Here is a 14433-nt window from a genome sequence, read left to right as displayed (position 1 = left end):
ATTGCTACGAGCAAGAGACTGCTTCTTATGTATACAGAAGATGGCTGGTAACTTGGATATCTATTTATTAGGGGCTGGTAGACTACGCTACAGCAAAGCAACAGCAACCTCCAAAAATAAGGAGGCCTTTATGCACTAATATGGAATGATTTCCCGATCTGTGATAGAAGTGTGTGTGTGTGTGTGTGTGTGTGTGTGTGTGTGTGTGTGTGTGTGTGTGTGTGTGCGGGGTCGGGGGGTGGGGTGGGCACCCAAAACACAGAGCAGGGAGGGTATAAATTACATTATCATGTGTGAGACAAGGGCAGACATGGCATTGTAGTGGGGCTGCACTCACCCAGCCCAAGAGAAGCAGTCCAGGATAAGCTTGTTAGGAATTTGAAGTTTTTATTGATCCATAAAGACCCAGCGGGGGGGGGGGCACTTACTCTTGTGACTCACAGTCTAGAGGAACCCTAAGCTGAGCGAGCAGGCATGAAGATGAACACCACAGCTTGGTACCTCGTGGTGACAAAGCTGTGATGGCTGTTAGTAAGCATGGCAGGACACGGACTTCTAATGAGAACAGGGCACACTTGTGTCACCATAGTATTTCTGTTTGATCAGGAAGCAGAAAGCCTTGCATTGACAGAAGCAGAAGAATACAGGTTAGCAGAAGTTCCTGTAAGCGCCTCAGCTAATGCTGACCTCGGTTGTAGCTAGAAGTCAGATCAGGACCTGGCAAATATGTTATTCTCATTTCAATGGGAGGTGTGTATTGACTTGGAAATGTGCACATGACTGACTAACAGTGGCAATTGCTGTTCATCAGACACATTTCCATGACTTGATTTGTGTCACTCCAGGCCAGAATAGCACCAAAGGTTATTTTGTCACTCTTTATTAGTCACCTGGCCTGAAAGTCATCTGCGGAGTCACGTCCCCTCAGAAGCAAGGGTTTATGTATAGTTGCATTTTCAGCTTAGTGACTTCCAGGAGTAACAGCAACAACAACTGAGTAAGTCCTGCTGGGATGTGGTCTTGGCTAGGAGAAGCCGCTGGGAGTGGGTGATATAGACACGCAGATGATCAGCGTGCAGCACCAAATGGGCAGCAACAGAAGTGCCCCTGAGGGGTCAGCAGCGTGAAGCTGGCTCTCCCTGCCGCCATGGAAGGCATTTCACTGAGAAGCTAGAGTTTCTTCAGGAGTTGGAAAGGTGAGTAGAGTTGGCCCAGAGCACAGGTTTCCCCAGCAAACAGCACCGGGAGTGTGGTGGTGTTTCCGGGAACAGGACGCTTCAGTGGGACAGCGTGGAGTGGAAGGGAGCAAGCCAGGTTTTCGAGGGCTTTGAAGGGCAGGTGACTTTTGGGCTTTATTAAGCAGACATAAGGAGACAGATGCTTTTAAACTCAAAGGAATGACCCCAGAGCCTGCCTCAGGATGAGCCAAGTGTACAGAGCTGGTGGGATTAACTGAGTGGCTAAAATGTGTCTCCTTCAAGTGCTGCACAGAGCACCTTTGTCCTGCTCTGCAACCGTAAGACTGTCCTCGGGCATGCGTGAACCAGCTCACGCGTGTGTGACCAGATGTTGATTCTTTCTTGCACGTTTTCTTTTCAAGTCCCCATCTACTTCTCCCTCTTATCCTCCTCTCACCAAAATGACCTTGGGAGGTCTGCTTTGGCCAAGGCCCCGCCTCTTTTGGGTTGGAGCTAGGCTCCCAAGCAGGTGGTAGGGGCCCCTGCAAGTGGCAAAGGCGGAGTTAATTGGCGATGTGCCACCTACTGCTCAACCCTAGACAAGACTTTTGAAGGGGCGGAGCCTCGGCCCTTTTATTTAGCGCATCTACCCCTCTTGACTCTCAGAAGGGAGAAAACTTCATCTGCGAGATGGGTGTCTATCACATCCGCATCTCCACTGGGGAGTCATTGTACGCGGGCTCCAACAACAAGGTGTACCTGTGGTTGGTGGGAGAGCATGGGGAGGCATCTCTCGGGATGCTGCTGCGACCCAGCCGGAACTCGGTGAGCTGCGCAGAGCGGGGGCTGGGCTGGGCTGCGCTGGGGCCCAAAGTCAGAGAAATCCCAAGGAGCCCTGTTGCTGTCCCCTTAACTCCACGGAAGATGTCCACAGCTTCAGAAGGCAGAAAGCACACAGAGGCCCAGTAACTGTTGCTGCCGCCTGGACTTATGGGGTGGGATATTCCTGTGTGTCCTTTATTTCACAGAATTCTGCTGTACAACATGAGCAGTGCCGGCTGCCCCATCTTTATTTTTTTTAAAGTTAGAATTTCCCATCTTCTCTGCAGATACTGGATCTCTGATCTTAGGGCCAAGTGGTGCTGAGATGGGAAGGAAGGGAGGTGTGATGCTCTCTGTTCATATGTGGCTGGTCTGGATCTCCCTCCTCTCCTCTCCTCTCCTCTCCTCTCCTCTCCTCTCCTCTCCTCTCCTCTCCTCTCCCCTCCTCTCCTCTCCTCTCTTTTATGACCCTCACATTCTTCCAGCTCTCAGATCTGGGCTGTTGTCTTAGAGTTACTTCAAAGGAAGATAGAGACACAAGGAAGGTCCTTACTGGCCCATCTCCGTCTCTTGGCCTCCATGTGACCAAGAATTGGTCCAGCTCAGTCAGTTCTGCCTTCTAAGCTCTCACCTGATGCCTGCCCCGTCCCTGACCCGCCAGACTCCGAGTCACCTTCAGCTCCCCCAGTCGTCCCCACTGTAAAACAGTTGCCTACTGAAGCCTCCAGCAAGCCCTCTGCTTTACTGCGGCCCTCGGGATCCGGGCCTGCCTGGCTGCTCTGGGTCCTTTTACCCTCTGCTCTCTCCGTGGACTCTGCCGGCTCTCTCATTCTCTCTCACCAACCTCGCCTCTCCAAATCCAGGTTTCCGCCTAGAGAGACTCCTGTAGAACTCCTGGCTCAGGCTAAGCGGATGGACCCTCTGCCTTGGCAGGGTCTCCATCTCACCTGTGCTCTCCCAGGGCTTCGGGCAGGCTTTCCCGTGTTGCCCCTCCCCCACGGGGAGTGAGCCTTTTGAGGTGACAACCCAGAATGATGTCCTGGAGCTCCTGCTGGTGTGTGCCTGCTCCTTTTCTCTTTTTAGCTTTCTTTTCATCACCTGCCTGTGGCCCAGGTGAAGCAGAGCTCGGCCTGAGCAACCCGTTCTGTGTCCCGTGTGTTTATCTGCAGGAGGAAGAGTTCCAGGTTGATGTGTCAGAGTACCTTGGGTCATTGCTGTTCGTGAAAGTGCAAAAATGGCATTACCTTCAGGACGACGCTTGGTTCTGCAACTGGATCTCTGTGAAGGGCCCTGGAGACCAAGGAGCAGAGTACAGGTTCCCCTACTACCGATGGGTGCAGGGCACCAAGATCCTGAGCCTCCCTGAGGGAACTGGTGAGCAGAGGGGTGGGGAAGAGGAGGCAGCTTGTGGGCACTGGAGCCTGGGGGCTGGGCTTTGCTTGTTTGCTTGCTTATTTTAAACGGGTTGTCAAAGAAGGGTTGCCAAGGCTGGCCCAGGTGTCACGGAGGAGGCTCGGGAGAGGATGTGAAGACGCAAGCACAGGGGACTGGCTGAAGAGGTGCCCCTGGCAAGGACTAGCGAAAGGCTCTTAGTAGCCCCCCCACAGCGCCTCCCTCCTCCGCTTTCTAGGCCGCACTGTGGTCGAGGACACTCGAGGCCTGTTCAAGAAACATAGGGAACAGGAGCTGACTGAGAGGAGGAGTCTGTACAGGTGAGTCTGACCCAGGTGACCCACAGAGCGTTGCCTCTGCAGGGACAGAGCCTACTGTCATTTCTGCCCCACAGATGGGGCAACTGGAGGAATGGCTCAATCCTGAACGTGGCAGCAAACAGTTTATCTGACCTCCCCATAGACCAGAGATTTCGAGAGGACAAAAGAATTGAATTTGAAGCTTCTATGGCTTTGGGGTATGAGCAAGCGTGCCCAGTGTGAGGGGAGGTGTGCTGGTCTAGCCTGGGGTACCCTTTGAATGTGTCGTCTGGTTCTAAGTATGAGTGTCAAAACCTTTATCCTATTCTTCCCGGAAGGAAAATGGATGTTGTTCTCAACTTTGCTGGAAATCTCGTCACCTGCTGGAAAACTCTAGATGACTTCAAATGGGTTTTCAAGAGCGGCTACACCAAGCTGGCTGGTTAGTTTACCTACCCCCAAATTACTCTTACTTCCAAACCCTTCCCCGTGCAAGGAGATTGAGAAAATTGGGTTTGGGGGGGGTCAGAGGCTTCTGTCTGATATCTCTAGTAGTCTGGGTCAAGGAGGGATGGTTTGGTGGGCTTTGGAAGGAGCAGGAAGTTGCATCTTAGACACACTCATCTCTCATCCCCAGAGCGGGTTCGAGACTCCTGGAAGGAGGATGCTTTCTTTGGGTACCAGTTTCTCAATGGTGCTAACCCTATGCTGCTGAGACGGTCTACTGGGCTTCCTTCCCGTCTGGTGTTCCCTCCTGGGATGGAGAAGCTACAGGCCCAGCTGGACGAAGAGCTCAAGGTGTGGACGTCAGAGTCCTAGGGGAGGCCAAGCAGGGAAGTGGAGGTGGTGCTGGTGTTGGGGCGTACTGCTCTCAGATTCACCATACCATGATTCCACTTCCTGCTGGTTGTCAAGAGGGGAACCCTGCAGGAGAAATCCTAGACTAATCCAGAGAAGCACAATGCTGTGACTTTCCCACCACAGGAGTGTGTGCTGGAGTTGTGGGTGGTGTGGACATAGAGACAAGCTAAAAGTTGGGGATTGAGGCGAGGCCCTAGAGGCCGTGGGGCCAGAGAGGTGCTGGGTAAGGGAATCCAGGTCAGGACTGGTGTTGCTCGTTAGGAGACAATGACAATATTCATGGGGCCAGACGGACTTGCATCTGTATCCTAGTTTTGCTGTGTGCATGCTGTGTGGGTTTAAGCGTGATATCCCGCTTCTCTGATCTGTTTCTTTAGGGTAATAGGCCAGTGGAAAAATCACTCTGCCTCTGGCTGCCCCTGAACTCGGGACATTATCCAAGGTTGACAGCCAAGCAATACTTCTGGCTTCACTGTACTAGCTCACTGCGCATGCTCCAAAGACCCTCTAGAAGCCTGTCCCTCCACTCAGCCCTCTGCTGTCTCTGTTCCCGCTCAGACACAGCTGCTAGTCTGTGTTTTCCCCCATGAATCTCTTGAACGAGGCTTGTCGCGTCGTCTGACTTTGCACCCGATTGCCCAGATGCCCTTGTGCCAGGAAACCCTTTCCGTTTCCTCTCCTCCGTTTCCTCTCCTGTAATAAGGAGTACTTTAAATGAAGTATATAGGAATTACATGTTACCTGGGTGCAGTGGTGCACACCTGTAACCCCAGCACACAGGGAGGCAGAGGCAGGTGGATCACTGTGAGTTCGAGGCCAGTCTGGTCTATAAAGGGAATCCAGGACAGCCGAGTCTACACAGAGAAACTCTGTCTTGAAACCTCCCTCCCCCAAATTTGAGAAGGCCAGGTAGAGCTGCTTGCTGCCAAGCGTAACAATCTTAGTTGGATCCCTGGGACCCATGTTGTGAAAGGAAGAGCTACCTCCTATAAGTTGGCTTCTGATCACCACACAATGTCATGGCAAACACACACACACATCACATGCACACACGCACACACACACATGCACACACACATATACATGCATGCATACATACATACACATATATACACACACATACACATGTACACACACACATACACACACACACATACATACATACATACATACATACATACATACATACAAGAAGACTCTCTATGCTGACACAAGCCCCTGACTTCTCTCCCTCTGCAGAAAGGCACTCTCTTTGAAGCCGACTTTTTTCTTCTGGACGGAATCAAGGCCAATGTCAATCAATACCTGGCTGCCCCTCTAGTCCTGCTGAGGCTGCAGCCTGACGGACAACTCTTGCCCATGGCCATCCAGGTGAGAGGCTGTGGGCCTGCACCCCACGGTGGCCTCCTCAGCCGAGCCTGCTGTGCAAGCTCGCTCCCACTTCTCTGCACCGAGGAGGCAGGAAAGGAGACGGGCAAGCCTTTACCTTAAGGGTTTGTGGCCTTGCTGGAGAGACAGACTCATCAGTATGTGTCAGCTCCGACACCAAGGACAGAGCCAGTGCAGGAAGGAGGAATGCTGGGAGTGGTGTGGGGAGGGAGGGTGGGAGTGGTGCGGGGAGGGAGGGTGGGAGTGGTGTGGGGAGGGAGGGTGGGAGTGGTGCGGGGAGGGAGGGTGGGAGTGGTGTGGGGAGGGTGGCTGGGAGTGGTGTGGGGAGGGAGGGTGGGAGTGGTGTGGGGAGGGTGGCTGGGAGTGGTGTGGGGAGGGAGGGTGGGAGTGGTGTGGGGAGGGAGGGTGGGAGTGGTGTGGGGAGGGAGGGTGGGAGTGGTGTGGGGAGGGAGGGTGGGATCGACCCCCAGAGCCCGTTGATGCTCTAGACTGAGAGGCTGAGGAGATTTCGGTGGCTTGCTCTGAGCTGGGAAGGGCGAGCTAAGCTGAGCTCAGGACAACTGTGGGCAGCTCCCTCTTGTAGTCATTAGAATGGGTAGAAGAAGGGAATGCTAATGCTGGGATCAAGCTAAGGTTTTAGGGGGTGGTGGGCTCTCAGGTGATAGTAGCCGTGGGGATGCAGAGGAGGGAGAGCGGAGGGAGGGTCAACTGGTCTAGAGTCAAGGAGACAGGAAAAGTGGGAGTCAGGCAGGTTTCTTCAGGAACAGGACGAGAAAAGAGGGGAAGACACCCAGGCAGGCTTTGACCCTGTGGATGTTGAAGTAATGAGGAAACATGCAAATGCTCCAGCTAGCAGCTGAACCCGGAGGTTCGAACCTTTGTGGAGAGGGGGTGTTGAAAGATGAGGGAGAGGCTAAGAAGTCTGCACAAGTGTGGGCTGGGGGCAGGGGGGGGTGGGAACGGGGATCACTGAGCCCCTGACATGCAGCCCCTCATCCAGCACTTTCTTCACACTTTCGTTTTTTGCTCTAGCTTGAGCTGCCTAAAAGCGGGTCCACCCCACCGCCAATTTTCATGCCCACGGATTCCACAGAGGACTGGCTCCTGGCCAAATGTTGGGTCCGTAGCTCTGACTTACAGCTTCATGAGATTCAGGCTCATCTCCTGAGGGGACACTTGCTGGCCGAGGTCTTTGCTGTGGCCACCATGAGGTGCCTGCCTTCGGTGCACCCTGTGTTTAAGGTAACCCCTTATTCCTTTTTGATCTGCCTGCATCTCTCTGCCTCCAGAAGGTCTCTCTGTGGCATCTCAGGGCTCAGGAAGATGGGATGAGAAAGCAAGGGAGTGTGAGGTAGCCTTCTCTTCATTTTCAGTGATATTGATTCCCAAGGGGGGATGGGAGCATAAAGGTAATTTCCTGAGAAAGGGGTGTAACATTTGTATTATTTTTAAGTATAAAACATCAATATGCATACAGCACAAAAGTAGATGCAAATGACTTAAAGGTTCTACCCAATCAGAGGGGAACCATGCAAATAACACACCAGATTTTTCACAGCCGTCACTGGGAAGTTCGGAGACCATGGTACTGGATGTCTCTACATAGAACTAGTAGCATTTGATCCTTTGGGGATTATTTTTTTAATCGCCAGTAAGAGAAAAAAGACAGTAGTGACTATGTTCAGCACAGTGGCTCCGGATGAGCCTGTGTGGAGTCAGAGACGCGCCATGTGAGGGTGTCTTTTGAGTGATCAGAAAAGACTGTTGAAAAGACAATGCAGAGAGTGAAAACAGCTGGCAGAAAGCAATAATTTGATGCTCATGGCAGTGCAAACCAGCAGTTACCAGTGTTGAGGGCCACAGAGCCTCACAGCCATGCTTTCCCTCTTTGTCAAGTCTGTTTCCAGCAGGGAGCTGGGGCACAGCTCTTTCCTGACCTACGCACCCCTGATCTCTCCTTCTAGCTTCTAGTTCCTCACCTGCTTTACACCATGGAAATCAATGTCCGGGCCAGGAGCGACCTGATCGCAGAGAATGCCTTTTTTGATAAGGTATGGGGACAGAAATGGGCTCCAGGCTCACTCTATGCTCTGGCTTCGGGGCAGCTGGGTTTGACCGAATCTGCATGTTCTTGGTCCTCCAGGCCATGAGCACGGGCGGAGGAGGACACCTGGATCTTCTCAAGCAAGCTGGAGCCTTTCTCACCTACAGCTCACTGTGTCCCCCTGATGACTTGGCTGAGCGGGGACTCCTGGGTGTAGAGTCTTGCTTCTACGCTAAAGATGCTCTGCCACTCTGGGAGATCACCCATCGGTGAGGCCAGCAGGACTGCAGGGTGGGTGTGGGGGCCGCTGGTGGTGGAAGGCCAGGAGCACAGGGGGCCTGTGCCTTGGTTGGGGGGTGGACACTCTAACCCGGGCGTCAGGGAGCGGAGGGCTTTAGTGCGCTTGTACTGACATTTGACGGCAGGTATGTGGAGGGGATGCTAGGTCTCCACTACAGGACCGACGCAGCTGTGCGGGATGACCACGAGCTGCAGAGCTGGTGTCAAGAGATCACTGAAGTTGGCCTGCAAGGTGCCCAGGACAGAGGTAATGGGAGTCCCTAGCCTCCGAACTAAGACATAAGTTCTGAGACTTCTCCAGAACCCTCTCTATTTCTATGGAATCTTCCAGAAGCATTTCAATCATTATGAAAACTCTCAAAGGCTTTTCTAGATACACTAAGAACAGCATTCATAAACGCTCAACAGTAACCTCACACTCGAGGAAAACTGTCCCCCTCCCCCCTAGAAGCCATTAACCATCCATAGCTCCTCAGTTAGGGGCGGGGTCTCACAGGTCCTTCCCGCTCAGTTCCACAATGCTCACTGACCTGAGCTCACAGTTGCTGTGACTTCATGAGCACAGCAGCCCTGTCTGCCCAGGAGACACCGTTTTACTACATCCGCACTTACCTTGGCTCTCACTGTCTGTCCGCCCTGTGCCTTGGGGAACTGTATAGGTGCCAGGGCTCTTCTCTTCCCTCGCCACACCCACTCTCATGCCAGCTCGCACACATTCCCAAGAGTTCCTGGCATGGTTTCTCACTGCTCCTCCTCTCTGGGCCTCACTTCTAGTGGTTGTGGTGATAGCTCATGCTCAGTGTTCACGCCTCTCGCAGGGTTCCCCACCTCTCTACAGTCTCTGGCTCAGGCGTGCCATTTTATCACCATGTGCATCTTCACCTGCACTGCCCAGCACTCATCCACCCACCTAGGCCAGGTACTTCCCGGAGGGAGGCAGCTGGGATGTGGGGACTGTCATCAGGGAGGGGAACGCGAGCGAGCCAGCCTTGACCCCAGGCCACTCTCTCTGCAGCTGGATTGGTTCTACTGGGTTCCTAATGCACCCTGCACCATGCAGCTGCCACCACCCACCACCAAGGGCGCAACTATGAAGGAGTTGCTGGCTACGCTGCCCAGCCCTAACCAGGCTACACTCCAGATAAATGTCATTTGGCTTCTGGGCAGACGCCAGGCTGTTATGGTGAGAGGCAACCATTCAGGGTCCAGGGGAAGACAGATTCAGAGAGGGAGCTATGTGCCTCAAAACGGTCATGGGGGCGGGGCGTCATAGGCTTAAGTTGCTTTCCCTCCTGCATCCCAGGTGCCCCTGGGCCAGCATTCGGAGGAACACTTTTCAAATCCGGAGGCCAAAGCTGTCCTGAAGAAGTTCAGAGAGGAGCTGGCTGCCCTGGATAAGGAGATTGAAATTCGTAATGAGCGTCTGGACATACCCTATGAGTACCTGCGGCCCAGCCTGGTGGAAAACAGCGTGGCCATATGAGCACCCCCAGCTCCCATTGTTTCAGTCAGCCCAACCCAACCCCGCTTAAGTGGTGTAGTCCTGCCTTCCCACCTGCCTCCGCCCATGTGGGACCCTCCTGAGAGCCAGCTTTCCCGTGTGTGCTGCAGGGAACACATTTTGCTGTGGATGCATTACCCAGAGTGCCACATTTCATTTGTCCTTTCTTCTTCTCCTTCCTCCTTAGGTGTCACACAAACGGGTGACAATATACATTGTTATACACCTTTTATGAGTCAAATCGATTTCAAACCTTGCTAGATGCTTTGGAGCCTGGCAGTGGTGGCACATGTCTTTAATTCTAGCACCTGGGAGGCACAGACAGGTGGAGCTCTGTGAGTTCAAGGCCAGCCTGGTCTACAAAGCAAGTCCAGGACAGCCAAGGCTACACAGAGAGAGACCCTGTCTCAGAAAAACAAAAACAATGTTTTGGACTAGTGATAGAAAAGCGCTTGGACCTAGTCACTTTAAATAAAATGTTGGCCAAGATCTTGGAATATTTGGATTGTTCTCTTTTTCTACCTGGGCAGGATTTGGCAAAAAGTGTAACTATAGCCATTGCCAAGCTGTCTGGGTTCTCAAGACTTTCATTTTACAAATTGCTTAGAAAATGTAAGTGGAGGAAAACTGGTCAGACTTTAAAACAATGCTTCTGGCTGGAGCTATTTGGACTCAAGCATGAAGAGACACGTCTACAAACTGCTTTCCATTTGCCAGCTGGGAAGCCGAAAATTAATATAGCCAGTCTGGGAAGCCCATGGTTCTCTTAGCCCAGCACAGCTTAGTAACATCAAACTCAGGTGTCAGGCTGATGTTTTGGAAGCATAAACTTGCAGGGGTGGGGGGGGGTGTCTCCTTTCTTCCTATGATAACCTGTGTATATTTAAAGATAAACTAAGCCGGGCGTGGTGGCACACGCCTTTAATCCCAGCACTCGAGAGGCAGAGGCAGGAGGATCACTGTGAGTTCAAGGCCAGCCTGGTCTACAAATTGAATCCAGGACAGCCAAGGCCACAGAGAAACCCTGTCTTGAAAAACCAAAATAAATAAATAAAATAAAATAAAATAAAATAAAGACAAACTAGCAGTACACATGAGGCCAAAGTGTTCCCTTAAGAAACACAAAGCTAGCCGGGCGTGGTGGCGCATGCCTTTAATCCCAGCACTCGGGAGGCAGAGGCAGGCGGATCGCTGTGAGTTCGAGGCCAGCCTGGTCTACAAAGTGAGTCCAGGATGGCCAAGGCTACACAGAGAAACCCTGTCTCAAAAAACAAAAAAACAAAACAAAACAAAACAAAACAAAAAAGAAAAAAAGAAAAAAGAAACACAAAGCTAAGATCTTAATTCCATGGAAGACACGTCTGAAGCTTGGTCTGGCCTGTGTGTTACTGGGGATGGAACCCAAGGCTCCAGCCTGCTAGCAGAAAGCTCTACGGCTGGACCCACCTTCAGCCCTTGGTCCACGTCTTGAGGGGACAGGGAAGACTTTAGGGGTGCAGGTAGAATGTAATGTTAGAATCTGTGAAAGTCTCCAAAGTCAGGAGAACACACTACAGTTTCCACATCAGAACTGAAGAGTCTGGTGAATGGTGCGGTGGGGGTGGGGGGGGGGGTGGGGGTGGTGCTAGGAGATGCTGTGCGAAGGGGAGTGAAGACCATAAGACCAGAAAAGTGGAAGCAGCCCCTGGAGGATCTTAAGCAAGGGCACCCGGGTCCTGGGTAGATGCTACAGAACTGCCAGCTTCTCACTGGGAGCCACACCCTCCCCACTGGTCCCGACTCCTCAGAAACCACACCTTTTTTCTTAGAGGCCTGTATCTCCTTAGAGCTGGTGCCCTGCTCCTAGGAGGCTGTGCCCTGCTCTTGAGGGGCCACACCCTTCCCCTTGGGGCCACCGAATCCTTCTATGCTCCTTGATGGATGCTTTTACATTCTCACAGTCTCTCCTCACGGTCTTCTCCTCAGTCTCTGACAGAGAGCAGTTCAAGTCTTCTTACTTTCTGGAAATGAACCTTATAGGCCCTCAGGTTGATTATAAACTGACTTGTAAGGTGAGAACTGAGAGGCCTGGTCTTCATGGGGGCTGATGCTGGACGTCAGGCCCCTTAAGGTCCAGTGGCTGCTGAGTGGAAGTGACGTCACAGACCACAAGCTGCATCACACATATGTATGTAAACATAATTTCTTGCCACAGACATAGTCTTACAAATAGATGTGTGTGTCTCTCTTTTTCCCTACCCCTTTCAATAGCATCTCATTACATAGCTTGAGGGTGGCATTGAGTTTGGGAGTCTCCCACGTCAGCCTCTCAAATACTGGGTTCACAGCTCGGCACCACCGTTCAAAGGATAACAAATGTTTCCTTAAGACAAGTCATTAAGAAACAGTAAAGCCAGGCATGGTGGTGCATACTTTTAATCCCAGCTCTTAGGGAGGCAGAGGAAGGTGATCCTATGGGTTCGAGGCCAGCCAGGGCCACTCAGTGAGATCCTGCTTCAAAAAAAAAAATCATAGTAAACACAGCCTCATAATAGGTGGAACGGAGGTGACAGCAATAAACATTTGTCAGAATGGCTTAATGGAGATTCTTAGAAACTAACAATTCTGAAGTTACACACATGCTAAGTTTACACTCCCCAAGGAGGGAGCTTCATTCCAGCCTGGTTCTTGTTTGTACTCTTAGGTAAATCTAGCAGGTAGGTTCTAGAGTTTGGCTTTTACCTGGAAAAGCATACTCGGCAGCTGAGTGCACAGCTCCCCCTTGCTGCTTGGTCCCTTCCCGGCCACCCTCTCTGTCACAGGCTTAAGAATGTGGCCTCATGACAGGGTGTGTGGGAAACATGAGATGAACACAGAGGCGGCAGTGGCCAGCGGTGTTTGAGATTACCACAGGACTAGTGTGCTGCTTAGCTGCTTGTCAACTTGACACAAGCTGCTCCTGTCATCCAGGAAGAGGGAACCTCTCAGTTGAGAAAAGGCCTCTATCAGATTGTCTGCAGCAAAGCTTGTCAGGGGTATTTTCTTGATTAATGTTTGATGATGGGGAGGGGGGAGACTCTCACAGTGAGTGGTGACACCCTAGGAAGGTGGCCCTGGGTGTATAAAAATTAGGCAGAACAATACACACGCATGCACACACGCATGCACGCGCGCGCGCGCGCACACACACACACACACACACACACACACACACAAGGATAGTTTGTCTTGGCCATGACCCAGAGGAACCTCTGTTGAACAATTTCCATACAGTGACTCAGATCCTTGGAGCATCAGGACGGTCATCATCCGATGGTACTCGCTGGGCTCCTCTAACCAGAGCCTGAGACTTCTCTTGGTTTTTCAGGCAGCTTAAGAACAGCTTGCTTCTGAACTTGGAGGGATCTACAGTGAGGACTACAGGAGGCTAGGGAGGACGATGACCTGGATCTACAGCGAGGACTACAGGAGGCTAGGGAGGACGATGACCTGGATGTACAGCGAGGACTACAGGAGGCTAGGGAGGACGATGACCTGGATCTACAGCGAGGACTACAGGAGGCTAGGGAGGATGATGACCTGGATCTACAGCGAGGACTACAGGAGGCTAGGGAGGACGATGGGTGGAGGAACAGAGGAGGTGGACTAGCAAATGCTAACACACAAGGGTGTCATAGAGTAATTCACAATGGCTTATTATATATCTTATAAATATTTAGAGGAAAGAAGCTTAGGGGTGTCAGCAGAAGGTAATAGTGAACCTAAGGAGATGTGAATGTTAACCACTTTTATTTGAGAGTTACATATTACACACGCACACTGAATTATTAGAGTAAACCACATTAACATATACAACTAAAACAACAAGTGGCTAAACATAAAATATTTTGCTCCATTTATCTAGTGAACACAAACAGTTCACATATGATTTGTAAGACAAGGAAGAGGAGTGTGGAGGGTCTGTGTCTGGCTTTGTTCCCACCAAACAAGTTTTATTTAAGTTGAATAGGGGAGAGTGGTCCTTTGCAGCCAGCCCTTTCCTGACTGCAGAATGGGTGGGAGATATTTCTGTAACTAACATGTTCTCCGGGACCACAGAGGAGGAGGGAAGTTCAGCGTTGTCATACCAGCCCCAATTTAAGGTAACCGAATACTATCTGTCATCAGACAGTCAGAGGCAGCAGTAAACCTCTTGAATAGGGCAAGGATGGGGCTGAGCAATTATCTCATTAGGTTGGCGGTCCTGAAAAATCAGCTGAGCTCTCTATTAATCATGTCGTCAGTGTGACATCTGTTGGAAGATCTTGGAAATCACATTCCTAAGAGAAATGCCTGGGAAGATTTAAAAAAAAAAAAAAATTAGTAAAGATCACCTCTGGAAGGCAGGAGCCAAACCAGTGGACCTGAGGATGATGTGGGGATTGGGGCATTCCTGATGGTGGCAGTTTTCCTGATGGTGATCTGGCAGATTTCTCAGTTTTGGATCTGGATTTTATTACTTAAAAGTTTTAAAGACTTGTTTATTTTATGCATCTGAGTGCTTTTCCTGCTTCTGTGTGTGCACAGTGTACAGACCTGGTGCTAGGAGGTTTTGGGGAGAGGGCTGTGTCCCCTGGAACTGGAGTTATATAGATGGCTGTGATCCGTCATGTGGGTGCTGGACACCAA

The 14433-nt window shown here is 51.4% G+C and overlaps 1 protein-coding gene across 1 annotated transcript; it reads left to right on the top strand.

The window, feature by feature from the left end:
• Window positions 1-1868: 1868 nt before the first annotated feature.
• LOC127208425 (polyunsaturated fatty acid lipoxygenase ALOX15) lies at window positions 1869-9768 on the top strand. The gene is made up of 14 exons (XM_051167875.1): window positions 1869-2003; window positions 3170-3374; window positions 3631-3712; window positions 3787-3909; window positions 4030-4133; window positions 4329-4489; window positions 5792-5923; window positions 6974-7183; window positions 7906-7992; window positions 8085-8254; window positions 8411-8532; window positions 9104-9204; window positions 9301-9468; window positions 9589-9768. The coding sequence occupies exons 1-14, from the start codon at window positions 1869-1871 to the stop codon at window positions 9766-9768; spliced, it is 1980 nt and encodes a 659-aa protein (XP_051023832.1).
• Window positions 9769-14433: the final 4665 nt, after the last annotated feature.

The sequence above is a fragment of the Acomys russatus genome, chromosome 25 (genome assembly GCF_903995435.1).
Source record: "Acomys russatus chromosome 25, mAcoRus1.1, whole genome shotgun sequence".
In the NCBI taxonomy this organism is placed as follows: Eukaryota; Metazoa; Chordata; class Mammalia; order Rodentia; family Muridae; genus Acomys; species Acomys russatus.
This window is presented reverse-complemented; position numbering and strand designations above follow the sequence as displayed.